At 43.6% G+C, this 18314-nt stretch overlaps 1 protein-coding gene across 1 annotated transcript in view; it reads left to right on the forward strand.

Annotated features, from left to right (window-relative positions):
- Nucleotides 1-17327, forward strand: part of cep192 (centrosomal protein 192) — a 45380-nt gene extending 28053 nt beyond the window's left edge. The window contains exons 38-52 of the mRNA XM_080471569.1: nucleotides 260-381; nucleotides 788-897; nucleotides 3303-3447; nucleotides 4288-4378; nucleotides 4491-4569; nucleotides 6192-6315; nucleotides 7708-7813; nucleotides 8364-8583; nucleotides 8689-8765; nucleotides 9111-9206; nucleotides 10886-11005; nucleotides 11841-11953; nucleotides 13306-13432; nucleotides 13787-13845; nucleotides 16380-17327. Coding sequence (XP_080327695.1) covers nucleotides 260-381; nucleotides 788-897; nucleotides 3303-3447; nucleotides 4288-4378; nucleotides 4491-4569; nucleotides 6192-6315; nucleotides 7708-7813; nucleotides 8364-8583; nucleotides 8689-8765; nucleotides 9111-9206; nucleotides 10886-11005; nucleotides 11841-11953; nucleotides 13306-13432; nucleotides 13787-13845; nucleotides 16380-16512 — 1722 coding nt within the window. The 3' untranslated portion in view covers nucleotides 16513-17327. The remainder of the gene's footprint in view (nucleotides 1-259; nucleotides 382-787; nucleotides 898-3302; nucleotides 3448-4287; nucleotides 4379-4490; nucleotides 4570-6191; nucleotides 6316-7707; nucleotides 7814-8363; nucleotides 8584-8688; nucleotides 8766-9110; nucleotides 9207-10885; nucleotides 11006-11840; nucleotides 11954-13305; nucleotides 13433-13786; nucleotides 13846-16379) is intronic.
- The last annotated feature ends 987 nt before the right edge of the window (nucleotides 17328-18314 follow it).

The following is an 18314-nucleotide window of genomic DNA, read 5'->3' on the forward strand; positions in this document are numbered from 1 at the left end:
TGTTCTCCAATCTACTTAATTTGAAAGTGGAGAAGCTGAAGTGTGAGGTCACACATGAGGATTGAAGGACATCAGGAAGGGTTTAATCAACTTTTATCAGGGATATTATGAGCTGTAAGGTCCAAACTGTGGCCTTCAGCCACTCTGCACAAAAGTGGCTTGTTTGATCTTCTAATTCTAACGAACGCACTGACATTCTGCTAGATCGCATCACTGGTCCATCAGCATGTGTTGTGAGGGATCTGTGTGTGTTTTCCAGGTGATCACTGTGTTGATGAAGTCCACGCTGAGGGAGCAGAGCCTGTGTCAGTCGTCCAACCCCCTGCTGGCTACAGTCTGTCTCTTCTGTGGAGATGAAGTCTCCAGGCAGCAGTACAGGAGGTGAGAGCCTCCAGCTTTCACTGAAGACTGGGAGTTTTTACATGTTTGTTTGTTTGGTTTTTTTATCTGCATGTCACAGGTGACCTGATGTTGGTGTCCAACTGAATCGTCTTGCCAACTGCATTTAGAAACCTGTAAAGACCCGTTCAGTGGCGCTGAAGCTGCTGACATTCATCACACCTTTAGTTTTCGCTTGTAAATTAAAAAAAAAAAAAAAAAAAAAAAAAGTATTTTTGGCTTTGACTTGAATTTAAAGGTGCACATGAAACGGTCAAAGCTCTCCAGCTCACCTCATACACATGAGTTAAATGTTTTAGTTGTTCTGTACTTGTTTTTCTGAAGTTGAGGGTTTCGGTTCGTTGCATGACATTAAAGTGGATTTTTGGCTTTGTTTGAAATGTTTCAGGCTGCTTCAGAACAAACCAGATGTGGCGCAGAAGGCCCTGTCCGAGAACAGCCTGCTGAGGAACGTGGACTTCAACGAGACGTTCCTGGGAGAAGAAAACCTCTCAGAAAGTACGATAACCGCCCCGACAAGTTTTAATACTGAAGTCATCTGCTGCTCACGTGCGGCTCTGCTGCCAGATTGCCCATTAATTGAGGAACGCTTGTGACGCTTCTCCAGCTGTGCTGCATTCGGTTCACAGTGTTAAACTGTCTCTGGCAGCCACTGACTTCTAATAAGTAAAGAGCACTTTAATGTGTCAGGTGTGGGACGAGCTGCTGACTAAGCAGCGTCTGTGCGTTGTGGGGCCTTCTGCTTTAAAGTCTTTAACCTTTCGGTGCAGCGGCGTGGCCGGCGCGAGCTCCAGAGGGCTCTGCAGCATTGCGACTAACGGGACACGCTACACTTTCTCATTATCTGTAGTCTGCACTATATCGCAACCTATTCGTTTTTAGATCAACGTGTTTTTATTTTCAAATCTACGAAACATTAACAACAATTTAAACACAGAAAGTTTATATCAAGTTCCTAAGAGTTACTGGACCGTCTGTAAACTTACACAAAGCACATTTTAAACACATGGAGAAGGATGGTACATATTCACTTGTGTTACATCCAGAGAAATGGAGATAAATGGCTTCCAGGTGACATAGAATCTTCTTATGCGCCCCCTTATGGTGTTTATATATATATATATATATATATATTTTTTTTTTTTTTAAATGAATATGAATCATAACCTCTAATCTATTGGCCATATGTTGGAAGATTTGAATGAAATAGGTCTCCTGGATCGCAGGGAGCAAAAGGCCGTCATATTTATATCGCTCAAGGAGAAGAATTCCAGTTTTCATAATTAATCTGCAGAAAAATGTGACCAAGCTGAGCTGCCGGCTCTGAGACGCAGAAACAGCCCAGAAAACACCAGAACTCAAAATATGACTTTACAAAACTACTAAATAATTATTCAGTTTGCCTCCCTTAATTCTAACCCAGAAAAAAACAATCCCCCCCCCCCCCCCCCCTCTCTGTATTTACATCTTCATTAACATGAATTTCCTTTGAGCTGCTCAGGGAGACGCTGATGTCCACATAAACCAGCTTTATTCAGAGCGACAGTTTGTGTAACTTATATATTAAATGTCGGACACTTTCAAAAGATCCCAGTTCTGCAGGAAACCTCAGGTCTGTTAACCCTGGAGCGACGGCACAGACCAAATAGCAAATATTCCTCCCGATAGAAACTTTTGCCACAGGTTTTCAGTCCTGCAGAGTCTCAGAACTCATCAAACACACACTGCAGTGGTTGTCACACAAATAACTTCTGACTGCAGGTTTTATTTAGTTCTGAGAGGTGGAGCATTTTTCTTATGAAGGTGATCCAGTGGTTTGTTTTTTTCTTACCTGGTCTGGACCAAAGTTTTGTGGGGGAAAAAAAGCTCCACTCGGGTATCGTTTGTTTTTAGATTGACAAAAAAAATGAAAAACTTTCTGCGAAGTTTATTCTTGGACATAAAACTTCCACAACATGGTTGAGCTCAACGCAACGCGGGTCAGTGTGGGAGTTTTACCAGTTTAGACTAACCGCCGCTGTACAAGCCCAATATTCAGGTAATCGGCCTGAATTGGGTCCGAATTTGCGGAGCACTGAAATTCCTATTTAGACCTGGAAAAAAACAACAACTTCCTTTTAACTGGAAGAAACCTGCAGAACCAGAATCAGAGACTTCCTCGGATTGTCCCATGTTACAAGCGTCATCTTCTATGACGCTTTGCAGCTAAACGGTTGAATACAGTTACAGCGAGATCAAGTAATGTCACAAACACTGAAGACATGGCCGTCTCCCTTTTCTTTTCTTTTTTCCCCCAAGCCCCCGAGACTGTCAGCGGTGTGAAAGACTTCACTTGATCGCTGTCAGTGCCGGGAATGTCTGACTGCTGTATGTCATCCTGACACTTCACATCATCGTCAAAAATGTGTGGAAGCAGCACTTTGTGACGAGCCCGACGCGTCCTCTCCGCTGTACAGACATTTAAACCACTCCGGATCCAGATGAGGAGTTTTCGCACGTTTCAGACGCACAGATGAATCTGATGATTATATCAGGAATCAATTTCAAAGTATTAAAAAGGAGTGAACATGCCTGGGCGAAAAGTCGTCCACTCTTCTCTCCATGTCCTTCCCTAAAATGTATTTTTACTTAATGTGGGTGTAAAGTCAGAAGTGTTATTCATAGAAAAGTACAACCAGACACAATTCTACACTAAAAATCCATAAAAACCAAACCTCCTCCCACTCGTTCATTGGGAGGAAAGAGCCTTGGCGTCGTGTTGCCTCTTGTCCCGTCTGCAGATATTTGTTTATAGATTTGGTCTGAATGACACAAGGCTGAAGATATTTTGGAATTTCTGTGTAAAGTGTGGATCTCTAACTTGTTTTATTTTTAAATTTTTTTTTTTATTTTTCTGTCGGCAGCCTACGACCTTCCCCAGCGGCCCAACGAGGCGCACATCTTCTACGGCAACATGAGCAAGGTGATGGTGTCGCTGCTGGGCAGCAGGACGAGTGCAGACGGCGAGGGCAGCGAGTCCTCCGGCAGACGCAGCTCGGAGACCGACAGGTGACACCTCGCACATCAAACCGTCACTCATGTCGCAGACGAGGAGCCGCTGGAGCCACGACCGCTCCTCCGACAACAGAAACACGGCAAAGTGTCTGTTACGTCTCACTCAGACGCTCGTGTTGCGGTGCGATACGTCGCATCCTCGGTCAACATGTTGTCCAGAGAGAATGAGGCCATCTGAATGAATCAAGAAATGACAGGCTTCCTGCCCTAGGTGGCAGTGTTGTAAGCATATTCAGGCATTTCGTCTCGAGAAGTTATTGACACAATAAGGCCTTAAAGTTTTCCGGTTTCACTTGAAAATGTTCTGAAATTGTGTTTTTACGAGAAAACGGTGCTCAGAGCCGCTGAAACCGCCCAGAATGATGCGTTTTTACTGGAAACATCGCTTAAACGGGGTCTAAGTTGCTCCCAGGTCTGTGCTAGAAGCCAGGTCGACTGAACTGCGATAGATTGCTTACATATACTCAACAATATTGTAACTTATTACATATTCAAAATGGTGCATTTTACTCCGAAATGTAACGTATCCACTTTCCAAGTATGTCTGCCTCGCACTAATGACCTATTGGTCAGTGATAATTATCCATGTTTGGTTATGGTCATGGTGGAACTGCGGTTTAGCAAGATGTTTATAAAAACAACCTGTGAGGTCTCACCACAGTCTTGCTCATACGACAACACTGAGGTGTAAGTAGGAGTTAATGGTTCTGGAGTTTTCCATTTTTCTTCACTAAAAACATTTAAAAAGTTGTGGGATGTGAAGTCCTCTGCTATATCCCAGCTCTTTGATGATATAGAGCCTGGATGTATAGCTTAATGTTGTGTAATTCCCAGCGGCTCGTCAAACGGTAACGTGTCTCTGGATGTGCTGCCAGTGAAGGGTCCCCAGGGTCCGGCGCTCCGAGTGGCAGAGCCTTCCCTCAAGGTACTAAACACTCCGCTGAAGAAAGTTTCAATGCTTTCATGTTGATTATTTTGGTGCTTTTCCAGCTGGATGGGTGCAAGTTCTTTGCGTGAGTGTGTTTTATGGATCTCAGCCCTCAGAGCCCCTGAACAGAGAGTCCGAGTCCTGGATCGTCCACCCAGAACAGCTCGTCCTCGCAGCCCCCACCATCAGTGAGTCCAGGCGCCGTTTGAAATCGCATTGCAGCTTTTCTCAATCACTCACGCTGCACTCTTCAAAGTGGTTGAGCCCTACATGTCAACTCCATGCTTTTCAGCGTTTCTGCTGTTTTGGACGTATTAAAACAGTCTATATGAGCAGTGTCCTTCTGAAACTGAGAAATTAACCCCCGAAATACAGCAAGCCTTAACAAGATGATGTATGCGTAAATATAGAAATTCACCGACCTACTGAACAATTACTGCCACCTACAGTTTAGTTCTGAGTCTGTAACCTCTGACCAAAACAGATGTTGTTTTTTTTTTTCTCCACCAAATGAAATTTATCTTGAGCCGTAAAACCTATTGTTTGTCTGAAACTGAGAAAAAATATCAAAGAAAAAATATTTTAACACTAAAAACTGAGATCACATTCATGAAGTGTCATAACTACCATCTAGGTATAGTCTTCTCTATTTCTTTGGTTTTGTATCCAGTTTTAGCAGTTTTTCTTTTTGTTTTCTTGGATTTTTCCAGCTTCAACCATTTTAGCTCGCTGATGGTTTTAATGGTTTTAAAACAGTTTTGGTCATATTAGCAATTTTAACCTTTTTGGAATTTTTTTTTTTGGGAGCAATTCTGGCAGTTTTTAGTTGAGCCATTTTTTAAAAATAGTGTATGCTCATGTAATTTTATTTAGTTATTTTTTTTACAATATTTATACATTTTGAACTTTTACAAAAAACATGAAAACAAGACAAACATGACAAGTCCTCGGATACAGATGAGGTAAAGTGGGGGAAGAGATTAGATGAGTGTTTCATGACAAAAAGCATCGCAAGCCACAAGGTTTATTCTAGTCAGATTTGAAACAGCCATTACTTTTATATGGAAAATGTATTTTTGTCACTCCCCTTATAAATATTCAAATTAATCATATTAACATACACCTATATCTTTGTATTCAGACAGTCGTCCTGAGGCGTTGGATTTACATACGTATAAAACAAACGCAGAAACAATAATGTTACCGTTAACGGCCTGTAATGTAACCAAGACAGAAACTGAACTGGACCATTATGAGTCTGTTTTATGGTTCTCCTTCATCAATTAAACATGTGAGAGAAATGACTGTCGTTTAATGGATCGCTTTGGTTCTGATGGCTCGAACAATGACAGAATATCGAGCAGTGTCACAGCCAATGGGAGGCGTTAGATTCTACCATCAAACGCTTCCTGTGCAAACTATTTACTGCCTGGCTATTTGCATATTAACAGTTTGTTAATGACCTGAGCTTTTCAGACCTCTATCACTCATATTGATCTGTGGCTTCAGGTAAAACTGGTTGAAGAATTCGTTTTGATCAAAAAGGCCTCTTATAACTTTCTGTTTTTTTTATGTCTCCCTCCTTTGGAATTCAGTGTGTGGTGAACCCTGTTCTCTCCGACTATTATACTTTCAGATTTTAAGCCGTGCTGCTGTTTTTTGTTCGTCTTAAAATGGGCTCAAGAATGAATAACGGTTGCGAAGTCATTAAATCCGAGCAGGAACCGTTCTGAATTATGTAAATGTGGCTCTTGGTCAGTTGGTGTTCGCTTCACTTCATTTATTTATTCATTTATTTTTTGGTCTTCAGATGGTGCGTCCATCACGAGTCGGGTTCAGATCCGGAACAACACTTCCAGACCGCTGCGGTTCGATCTGTCGTGGCCCGCTCACTGTCTGACCATCACACCGCAGCACGGCGTCATCGAGCCTCAGTAAGACGTCACTTGTTTAGAGTCACAGGTTTTAGTGCTGCTGTACGATCTTTTCATTTTCTGTGCCTCTTCTGACATTTTCACCATCACATCAAGGAGTTGTGAACGGTGATGGCAATAGTCCGTGGATCTGCAGATTTCTGCCGATTTGAAATTCAAAATGGTAATTTTTTGTTAAGCATCTAAATTTGGTATAAACGTTTTGGGGGGGATGAGGGGTGTACATTTTCTTGCTATGTACGATTAGCGTATCAGAAACAAATGATAAAAATAATTGGTAAATGGATCATCGATCGGCTGAGAATGAAAAATTTCGACCAATGAGAATGCTCATTTAATTTCTCTCTTATTCAGACATGTTGCACGTGGCTTGTTTCCACGGAAATATGTTTTTATGGGCTTTGAACACAAGACCAAGTCGCATGACAAAGATGTCAAGAACACGTTTCAGTGGGAATGGCTACAACGAAAAGTCACAGTGAGGGTTAAAATTAGGGGGAAAAGATTGTCGAGATCAGCGAGACACTTGGAATAAGTCTTGGATATTTATTAAAAATCAACTCGTACAGTCTTTCTTGATAAACTGTCCAAGTCTTCTTATGCTATTCTTGTACGAACTATAGCTAAAATGGCTTTGAAGGGATAGAAATAGTTTAGAAACCTTCAGCTTCAGGGGGGATTACGGCCCCTGAGACCCCCAGACCTTTCAGTTAAAATCATTTTGTCCTTGAAAACTTGAAACTTGATTCAGGACTGAGGTATTTATTAAAATGATGATGGATTCAGTTTCACACCTCTAATCGCACAAACACTGAGTTGAAGTGGAACAATGGAACCATAACTTTCAGTAATAATACAAAATATTTGATCGAAAGACGAGACAAATGTTTCACAAAGAATTAAAGGAAAAACACAGAAACACAGAGCAGGAAGAGGAGACGAGTGTTCAGTTCGAGTTGCATGGGATCTATAAGTAAGTCAGTTTCATTTTCTCACAGCTGATGGACTGAGTGGATGTTCATGTATAATGAAAAGTTTGTGTATGGAAATTCTCAAATGATGGTATTTTGGGCCTTTTACTGATCCTGTACTGCATAATTTCTCATACTACTGGATAAATGCAATATTTCTGTTGGACTGGGAGAAAGTGGCGAAGAGAGACGTGTGTGTGTGTGCTGTGAATCATGCTTATAAAACTCCATGCACACCAATATTCTCACATGTACATCTCACAGACAGATCGGTGATTTCATTTCCACCCGTATGTCATCACACAAAAAATCCTGCACATTAGAATAAACCTGTTGACACGCCGGGTGTGGGTGGATGAAGATGTCAGATGAAACTGTGAATAAGTTTGAGTTGATCCTGAGTCAAACTGTTCCCTTCGAGGTGCCAGCTGCAGATCCTGATCAGTCCCAACCTGTCGCTGGCAACCAGGTCTGCCCCGCTGCCGTGGAGCGGCCAGATTTATGTCCAGTGTGACGGCCAGCAGAAGGTACGACGTGCAGCACACACACACATTACGTAATAGGAGTCATTTTATAAAGCTTTTCAACACTTCCACATGGTCTCATTGATCCAAAAACATTGTATTCAAAGTTTATTGCCCTAAATCCAGCTTTTCCTTGATTTTTCCTCCATTTGAATATTGGATCATAGGAGCTGCATTCAGAATCTGCTGTGTCTGTGTGAGCTGGACTGGCTCCGCCCACACATGCCCATCTTGGGAAGAGGAGGAAGCACTTCCTCTCGTGGTGCCATGTGCCAGAGCAGAGCTGCCTAATTGTGGGCGGGCCTCCCTTGATTGTAATTGGCTAAACCCCCAATGACTCTAAATAGGCTTTGATTCCTGATTGGCTGGTTGAAGCGACACACTTTTTAACAACTGAAACAAGTCAGGGTGAGAGTTGACAGACTTTCTTCACTTCTGGCGCATCGTTCCAGTTATGGGGATGGATTTTACTGTTGGAAAACCATTAGAAAGTGAATTTTGCATAATATGCAGACATGCAGTGTGTGAGTTTGACCCAGACATGTTGTCTCAGTTCATTAAGGTCCAGATCCGTCAGGACCTGGCTCTGGATGTTTCCGCCGCCCCGGCAGACCTGCTGTCGGCCCTGCCCGCTCAGGCAGCCACCCCGGTGGTGCTGCCCGTGTCCAGACTGGCCACCGGACCCCCGCTGAGCCCCCAGACCTCTCAGCCTCTGATGGAGATCAGCAACAGGACCGTGGTCTTCCCCGCCACCCGCTCCGGGGAAACATCAGGTAGGAGGAAGGTTAAAGAGCGCCTCAGCTCGGGAAGGAGCCGTGAAGCGATGAAGTGTTTGCGTCGCCGCGGGAGGCTAAAACTGTGTCGCTCCTGTTCTTCAGAGGCTCAGCTGGAGGTGCAGAGCGGGGAGGTGGAGGTGAGGTGGTACCTGTCATCTTTCGCTCCTCCGTATGTCAAGGTGGGTTTGTCCCTCTTCATTGCCCAATTTCTTTTTTTTTTATTGAGAAACTTTTCCAAAATAAGACCATGAAGGCAGGGAGACACGATACTGCAGTCGTGGTTCGTAACCTCTCCAGCATGGAGGACGTGGAAAACACAGTTTCACACATCTTGTCTTCATCGCCTCTTTATTCAGGCCAGCGATCCAGGCCCCTCTCCTTTGATGAAACTCACTCTGTCGCTGAATTTCAGTTCCCTTTGAAACTATAAAGTGTCTTGAGTTTGTTGGCTGTTGAGCGGCAGCCGTCCCTCCGGTGAGTCTGTCTCTCCTCCCCCCCCCGGCTTCATCCTCCTCTCTCCTCAGGGGGTTGACAACAGCGGAGATGTTTACCGGGCCACCTACACCGCCTTCAGATGCTCGCGGATGTCCGGGACCCTCGGGGAGCACCAGAAGCTGCAGGTAGGCGGTCACAGCCGGCCGAGCACGTCTTTCATGTCTCCAGCAGGTCACTGCACACGAGAAGACTCCTGTGAGGACACCGAGACGCACATGAGATTTTCTTTTTCCTCCCAGTAAAATATCAGCGGACAGAGGAGTTGTTTCATTGAGTCATTGGAAATTTTCAAATTCATTTTGACGTTTATGACATGAAGTGAGGAAATTTGCAAAATCTTGACAAAAAATAGTTTTTGTTTAAAGGAAAAATGGCAGATTTCTGTAATGAATCATCAAAAACAGTGACATTTTACTCAGAGGAAAATGACATAATTATATATTGCAATAGCTATGAGACACTAAAATGTGGTTTTACTGAAATGTTTTTTGTCCTCGATGACTTAAGAATGACGTGAATTTTAAATTTGATGCGTCACAAAAAGTATTAATGCATCAGATTTAAGGTCTTGGTTCGGCATATCCAAAGCTGAGTTGGAAAAAAAATACAAAAAAAAAGAAGACTCCCAAATCAGCATTCATTATGTTGGTAAACTGTCATTTTGTATTTTTTTTCTCCAATAAATATTAGCATCTTGTAATCAAATCATATTATTTGGTTAGAATCCTAATAATTTTACTAAAGTTGAAAATCTGTTCAAATTCTTTTGATAATCAGTCTTTATTTTGTTAAGTTGTTTTGGAAGTGAGCTTTTTTAAACACTTTGTTTATTGTTTTTTCCTCCAGACACATAAGTATATTGTAACAAAAGTAGATGGAGTCAAACCAAAGTGAAAAACAATCAAACGAAGCGCACACATTAAAAAAAACCCTCATCCGTCATTAAAAAAATGGAAAAAGGGGGACATGTTAAGCCGCCCTGGTCACACGTCCTTCACGTTCAAATGTCCAGTTGAGGCTTTATCTGCTCTATTTAGTATGGAAGTGAACCGTATCTCAGTATTTCTGAAATACCCCAAACTTCATTTTGCCACGAATAACGAAGTCAACAAATCATACGGGCATTAAAGGGTTAAAATTCTCTAAATGATTGAATGTTTATTAGTTGTGAGGGAAACTGAAATTGTTTTAAGATATTAATGCAGGAAAATCTCAACAAGGTTTGACTTGAATCTTAAGTATTGAATTAACAGAATGAAGTAATTAGATTTTCATCTTAAAAGCTGAGCAGTGATGCAGGTTAAAGAAGAATTTAACTGGTGTGAATTTCACTACTGACCTCCGTGTCCCCGACCGAGGATCTGTGTTCTCCGCTTAAAATAAAACAACCATGTGCTTTATTAAACCTGCTGAAACTCTTAGATTTAGTGATTTGTTCCCAGCCCTCTTATCCATTTTTATTCAAGACAACCTCGTACACTCGCAAATAAAGCTACTATTGCGTTAAAAATAATAAATAGAAAAGAGACATGCTTTACATCTCTGCATGTTTGTTTGTTTTTTACAGTTTCTTTAGTGCAGTTGCAGAATTGTCAGAAATATCAGGATTTTTTTTAAAAACGGTTTGATCACCATGGTAACCTGAACTGGAGCTGAAGTGATACTTTTTGTTCCTGTGCAGAATGAGGCAGGTCTTCACCCAGGAAACGTAGTAACTTAAACAAATGATGTTGCAGTGGCAGTTTACGTCTGTAATCGCACGTAAGTGAGCAATGAGGCTCACCCCCGATGTTTTGGTTCCCAGGTGCCCATCACCTTCCTGCCCCGGGACAGAGGAGACTACGCCCAGTTCTGGGACCTGGAGGGCCACCCGGTGACCGAGCCCCAGCAGAAGAGCAGGATCCGCTTCCAGCTCTGTGGCACTGTGAGCAGGACTCGTGTTTTTGTTGGATTGAACTCGGCCTGAGGTTTCAGCATTTCTGCTTGTTGCCATGTAAACGGACGTCATTTTCAAAACGTTGCCGTGCAAACGGGAAACTTTTCTGAAACGAAAATGCAAAAATGATGTTTTTCCACTTGAAATGTAGTCGTGTAAGTGTGGACTGGATTTTCTTTTGGCTGATAACTTCATTTTTCTTGTCTGGACTCCAGTCCTAAACTCTTGCGTCACAGGCAGCAATGTTTAACACATCACAGAGCTTTACGTACAACAAAGTCGCCTTAAGATGCACTTTTATCTGCTCACACGTTGTTCACACCAAATAACAACACTTGGTACAAAACACGCGTGACTAAAGCTCACCGGGGGAAAACATTCCTCTTACAGCATCATTTCATTTATCTCTCACGTGTACGTTAATGCTTGAGCATCGCTGGCAGAATTAACAAATGAGAGGAGTGGGTTCTGGGACGGGGAGGAGAAGCCCCCCCGCTGAGAGGCGCCGGCGGGCTCGGCGTGTGCGCCGCTTTAATGTGAAGTGTTGTGACAGACCCAGTTAACTTAAGAGCACACATACGCAGCGAGCGGGATGTCACAGAGATGGCTCCACATAAGTAGGTTAAGTGGCTCTGATGGGAGCGTCTTTGTTGTCGCTGCTTTATCTCTCAGACGTGGCGCTAAAGTGGAGTGGTAAATTCTTCTGCGGTGTTAAACACTCGTCTGTGAGTGGAGTTCAGCGTGAAGCCAGGTACCAGTCGGATCCGTTTGTAGTGTTCAATGGAAAGTGACGGTACTTTTGTGAACGTGTTTGTGTGTGAAGGGAGTGAAGTGTGGACCAGTGGAAGGGCCTCAGGAAGGCGACTGCTCTCTGGTGAAGACGGAGGCCTCGGTGAAGAGCCGCAGGAGAGCCGACGCCTCAGCAGGCAAATCCAGGTCAGTCTGAACACATCCAAGCAGCATCCAGATAACTCAGTCTGTCCACTTAATAATGCAGCGGGGATGATGTCCTTCATAAATTTCCACATGAAAGCAGGATTTTTATAAAGCAAGTTGAGGTGAAAATGTGTCAAAAATGGCCAGCGACGGTTAACTGATCCTTCTATTAGAGCAGGAATGCCAAACATAAGACCCGTGGGCCAAAACCGTCCAGCAGGAGGCGCCAAACCAAGAAAATTGTAAACATTTTAAAGGAAACATATTTACATATATATATATATATATGTATATATATGTATATTTATTTTTTAAGCAAATTTGTTGAGCGTCACAACACTTGAGACCCGAGTTGACATATCAGTGATGCTGCCATGAAAGAACTTCCTTGTTATCAAACTATCCTCACAGCCATGCTGTCAGGGGGAGTTTGTTCAAACACCCAGAATGCAACAGCTTATAATGGAAGATTTAATTCACTTTTCACTGTAGTTTGCAGCAGAAGCTTCATTAAAATTGGCTTCATGTTGAGATTGGACTCATTTAGTGGTGATGGCTTTGTGGTTGGTTTGTTGTTTGTTTTTTAGTGTATAAATCAGCCAAGTATTGTAGAACATCATTGTTTTTCATAATTCTTATTTTATTTGTTTGTGCAAATGCTGATGTTTATAAAAACAAAAGTCACTTTGCCATGTATTTTTTGGGGAGAAACTCCTCTGGTAGTGATGATTTTTCACTCATGAGTGGATATATTGAGGAAAATGTTGGCATGAGCATAATTAGCAACCCTATAATCCACATTTTGAATGAATGGACCAACAAGATATAACGCAACACATTACAGTGAAAGATTCCTCTGCATTATTGTAGGAATAATGTCCTTTTAGCTCACTGCCCTGAACTAGATTCTGTCATGAACACAAAGACTGTCATTGGTTTTATTTTAGTGGTTTTCAGTCCTCCACAGGAGAAGTGGAGCAAATAACTTGTGAGGAAAAACACACACAGAACCTAAGTGTTTTATTATTCCCATCCTTTCTCGCTTGACGGGATGTGGCATATAATTCTCATGAATTTAACTCATAAACTGTTTCTGATGGCGGTAAAATTCCCAAACTACCAGAAAGCAGAGAAATGAGCTTTACGTCCATGTTTGAGTCTTTTCTAGTTGCCCCGAGCGGTTCAGCATCGCACAGTGAACAACGCAGCAAAGGGTGAAAGAGAATGAATGGAATTTATGGCAACTACTTGCATTCTTCATAAGGGGGAAGTCTTCCCCCTTATCTGGGGATTTGACAGTCTCCATGTTCAACCTCTTCATTGTTCTCACGGCGATAACTTTGTGTTCTCAGCCAGGAGGAGGCGCTGGGGAGGGGCGTGTACTCGGCCCAGGACGTCTACACCTTCCCGACCACGCGGGTGGGCGAGTCCAGCTCCCTGAAGGTCAACATCCGCAACAACTCAGCCGACACGCACGAGGTACGCCGCACCGTCACCCTGCTGGAGACGCAGGAAGAAAAGATGCGCTCTGCTTTGCTGACTGCAGCACAAAGGAAAATACAAAATATACATGTGGAGAAAATGTCTTGTTCAGGAAGCAGAGGACAGCTAATCGAACCAGGAACCAAGTCGAAATAAATCTCCCCTGTAAACATACGAACATGTCCGATTATAAAGAGGCACAGATGTATTTAGGACGAGATTGCAGCGTTCATTGCATGGAGGACTTGAAGTATTTGTGCTGAGTGAGATTTGTAATAACCGCCGCTAACGTGTGTCTCTGCTCTGCATGGATTGTATTTTTCATGTGTGGCTTCTCTAATTGACTTGCAGCTGAACTTTGTAAACCCTAGAGAGCCCTTCCACATCAAGCATTCCAAATATTCCCTCAGGTGAGTCCGACAGTCCTCCTCCCGAACACAAACTCTCCGAATCAACCACGTTTCTCACTCGCTCCCACCTCTCCGCTTTTCACTGCACTGGAGTTTAGTGAGTCAAAGACTTTATCACTGATGGATCTAATGAACGGACAAAATGTGAATCTTGGGAACAGTCTACAAGTATTCAAGTGAAAACGCTAAACTTTCATAGCATTGCGGGGGTCCGTTTCCATGACAACAGTGGTCGAAAACGCTCCAACCACTCCAGCGTTTCAGAAAACTCAACTTTTCTGAAATGTTGCTTCTGCACACGCGTTCCTCAGCCGTGGAAAGTATTTCTTCTGTACATGCGAGAGTCGATGGACATTCTGCCGCTTTACTCTACAACACACTTGTTTCTGCTCCTGAAGTCTCTCAAACAGCTTAAACTTTATTCACGTTCTCGATTCTTCATTTTTCTCCTTTTAAGGTTTTGATTTCAAAGATTTAGTGTCTCAGAATGCAGTGATCTCACCTCAGTAGTACTGAATGTACAGGATCTACTCATTAAAAATATTCCATGTGGTTGGAACATCGTGAATCAGTGTTTAGTTCTGAATGTTAGACCGAATCCCCGTTTACGTGGAAATCTTTTCAAGTGAAATCGCGAAACCTTTGTTGTGTCGTGGATCTCTCAGAGCCACTGAAAACACAACTTTTGAACATGCTAACTACGTCGTTTTCAGCATTTCTTCAATTTCTGTGTAAGCAAACATCATTTCAACACGTGGCCTCGTAGAAACGTGACACTTGTCTGAAACCAAAATGCAAAAACGATGCGTGGTGTAGCTGGGTCCTAAAGCAGGTTGTTTACTTGAGTTGATGATGAGCTGTGACGACTCTGAGGGTGTGATGTTATTTTCCCCTGGCGCCTGCTCACTGCGGGACTCTGGGACCTGGAGGAGGATGCTGCTAAATATAAAAGCCACCAGAGGCTCGGAGCCCCGGGTCGGGCCTCTGGGGGGCGCCGCCTGGTCACGGGTACCAGCTGTGAGACGTGTGTGCAGTCAGAACTCCATCAGGAGACGGATCTCTACCGTTTGAGCTTTTAAATGAGGCAAAGTGAGCTGCAGGTTGCAGCACCTCATCACACCTATTAGCCTGGTAGCATTAGCGTCAGTAGCATTAGCATCAGGTCGGTGAATGTTCAGATTGTTCGATCACAGTCGGTTTTACTAAAAGCTGCATCAGGAGGTTTATAAAAAGATATGAAGCTAAATCAAACGCAGGGATCCCATGATCTAATGTGACGACCCCCAGACAGCCATAACACGCTGACCACTTCTTTCCTCCAGTGAGAACCCGACTGTCCTGGGTTAAGCGTCGCCGCCGCGCCATCGCCGTGTGTCGCGATCCGTGTGCAGCGGCCCCATCCGGGTTCTGTACAAGTTGCCAAGTCCTCCCACGGCTCGTAAATATTTAAAGTGCAGGATATCCAGTGCAGCTGTGCCGCTCCTCTGACTTCATGTAAAATTTATACCTGGACATTCAATTAATTGGTGGGACTTTAATTGGGTAATCGCTCCATCTGAATGAATAATTGATCCTGTTATTAGGAGTTATTACTGAACGGGCCGCAGCTCGGGACGCTGCTGACGCCGGCAGGATGAGCGAAGGTTTCCGCTGGAGTCTCACTGACCTGTTTGACTTTCTGTCTCGGGCCATCAGATTATATCCACCAATCTTCTAAACACACTTCAGAATCCAAATCATCTTTGCCATTGTTGTAAACAGTCATATTTTAAGTGCCGTCAGTGTCTGTGCCACATATGAATATATAAAGAGCAATAAAATGCATAAAAAACCAGTCATACCACAGTCAGTTATTGTACTTTTCTTTTCCGCTGTATTGAGTTGTTTATAACCAAAATGAGTGAAGTCACCTACGGCCAAACACCTCCAACACAAACGACCTTCTAATCGAGACCTCGTTTCCATCACAACCTTTCAAAATGAAAACAGTGTTTTTGTGTTTTCGTTTCAGTGAAGTGACGGCTCCCAGATTTTTCCAAAATTCTCTGACTCGGTTTCCACGTAAACGGGGGGGGAAAGTCAAGTTTTCTGAACTGCTGCTCCTGCACAACACACCCGGAGTAAATAGTTCTGAACTCACCATTGTTGTTGTTTACAGCGTGTTGTTCTCTGCACACATGGTGTGGTTTCATTACAAAAACAACCAACAGCGCCCACTAGTGGCCCGACATGGATTTTGAGCTTTTATGCAGTTTCCAAAACGTTGCTGCGTAAATGTGAAACTTTTTCTGGGACGAAAACGCAAAGACGATTAGTTTTCACTTGAAACGTTGTCGTGCGAACGACAGGCCTAAAATTGTTCTCAGTTTGCACCATCGGGCTGTGAGAAACACGTGAGCGTATCCCCGGTGAAACTGTGTGCTTGGCGGTTTACTGTGCGTGTGCATCAGAGTCACAGCAGCTTCTGATTGGAGTGAAATGGATTTGTGCTTCCTCCACTGCTGCGTCTAATGCCTCCTCCGTGTCCCCCTCAGGTCCCAGCACTATCTGAAGCTGCCCGTCCAGTTCAGGCCCGGCTCGGCGGGCAGCCACGCCGGCTCGCTGCTCATCCAGTCAGAAACGAGTGGAAGTCTTGTTATTCAGCTGAGCGGTGAGGCGATGCCTTGAACCCGCCGTGGCGGCGTCCCGCTCCGCCTGGCTCTGACAGGAGGAGGAAACCAATAGAAGCAACCCCGGACTTAAACGCTCTCCTGGCCGCGTTCGCAGGTGTGGAGCCGCCTGGGCGCGGGCGGGCGGGCGGGTGGGCGGGCTGACGTCCTCAGCCCAGCCGCCGCAGTCTCATTTCTTGTTACTCCTGTCGGAGTCGATCTCAAGGGAACGGTGCGCCGACTTTCCTTTTCAAGTAGCAGAGAAGAACTTTAAAGTCTGAAAGATTTGTGTCATGAATTCTTGCGTCTTCCTACATTTCACGACTTCCCTGGCGCCTCCTGGTGGCGTGTGCACCGCCCAGCAGCCTCCGACCCGTCCAGATGTGGTTAATTTGGTGGCGGCTCGCAGCAGCGTCTCCGTGGTTAATGACTGTTATTCCGGGGCGAAAAGAGTTTCCTCCTGCGGGGCTTTTTGTCGGGCGGCTCGCCAGCGCCTGCTTATGATGGTTACCATGGCAAAACGGCGTTAATCACTGAAGATTAGCTCCCCGGTTCCTCTTTCAGCTGTGGGGCGAGCCGCTAGAACTGGGGGGGTGGGGGCGGGATTATGAACCAAACCCGTTGTTAACCTGTTCCACACGACGCAGTGCGACGACACTCTGGAAAACACTAGTGTGGAGTTTTTTTTTCTCCTGTTTTAAAATGAAGGTGGTCACGGGTCGCTCCCCGCTTCGGCCCGAGACGACTCCCGGTGACATTTGCACATGCTTCAAATTGTTTATGTAATATATTGTTCGTGCACACATTTAAATAAAGTTTTGTCATTAAAAACTCAGCCTGTTGTTCTTTTTCAACTTTTTAGAAATGTGTCACGTATGTTTTGTTCTGTGCTTTTTAACTTTTAAGTAAATGTACTCAAGACTAAAATTATCCATCAGAGCAACTTTAAAAGGATGATGCTGGATACTGTCCATTTCACATGTTTGGGAGTTGCGTGCTGAAATCAAGTAACTACAGATTAATTTAGCTTTAAAGTGGCTGTTGAACAATATGTTGTCGACCTGAAAGCTGCTATTAAAATGCCATCCGGTTTTCTTGTTTTAATTTTCTTCATGTTTATGGAGAAACGACTATTTAAAAATATGTAAATAAGCTGGGGATTAGCAGCTACAGCAGCCTCTGCAGTGATGTCTTTACACTGTCAAATTACATGTGTGCGCACGCTTAATGGGTATCTGATATGAAATATCCAGAGGAATATTTAAAGAAAAATAAGTAATTTAGAGTGGCAGCTGTGGGATGCCTGTGGTGCTGTCAGGTGGGAAGATTTATGAGATGCCATTTCCCTGGACTTTTTCTCAGGATTATTTGTTGTTAAATCTGTCGATTTTGTGTTTGTGTTCTCTATGGTCACCCTGCTATGCGTTATCGTTACGACACCACGAGTGACTCGAGAGTGGCAGCTGACGACTCCTCTCTCTGAGGTATGGTGTGTGTTCAATGACTTGATAAAGTCTAGAGTTCTGAGTGTTTTAAAATAAAAGCTGTAAATAAATTTAACATTAAGCATATTGATTCAGCAGTCACTCAATGTTTAAATATTTCTTTCCATTAAAATAATGAAACATTGAGCTTTAGAGGCCTGACATGCTCAATGTGAAGCCGCTTCCTTGTGAAGGCTTTTTTTGCTCACAGTAACTTTTTATCACTGTTACTCCATCCATCATAAAGGATATCGCCTAAATATATGTTGTCAAGTTTCATCCAGCTGTACAGGTGTTCATAAATCTTCCAAACGTGGGCGTACAAAAAAAAACAACA

Source organism: Lipophrys pholis, assembly GCF_963383615.2.
Source record: "Lipophrys pholis genome assembly, chromosome: 9".
Lineage (NCBI taxonomy): Eukaryota > Metazoa > Chordata > Actinopteri > Blenniiformes > Blenniidae > Lipophrys > Lipophrys pholis.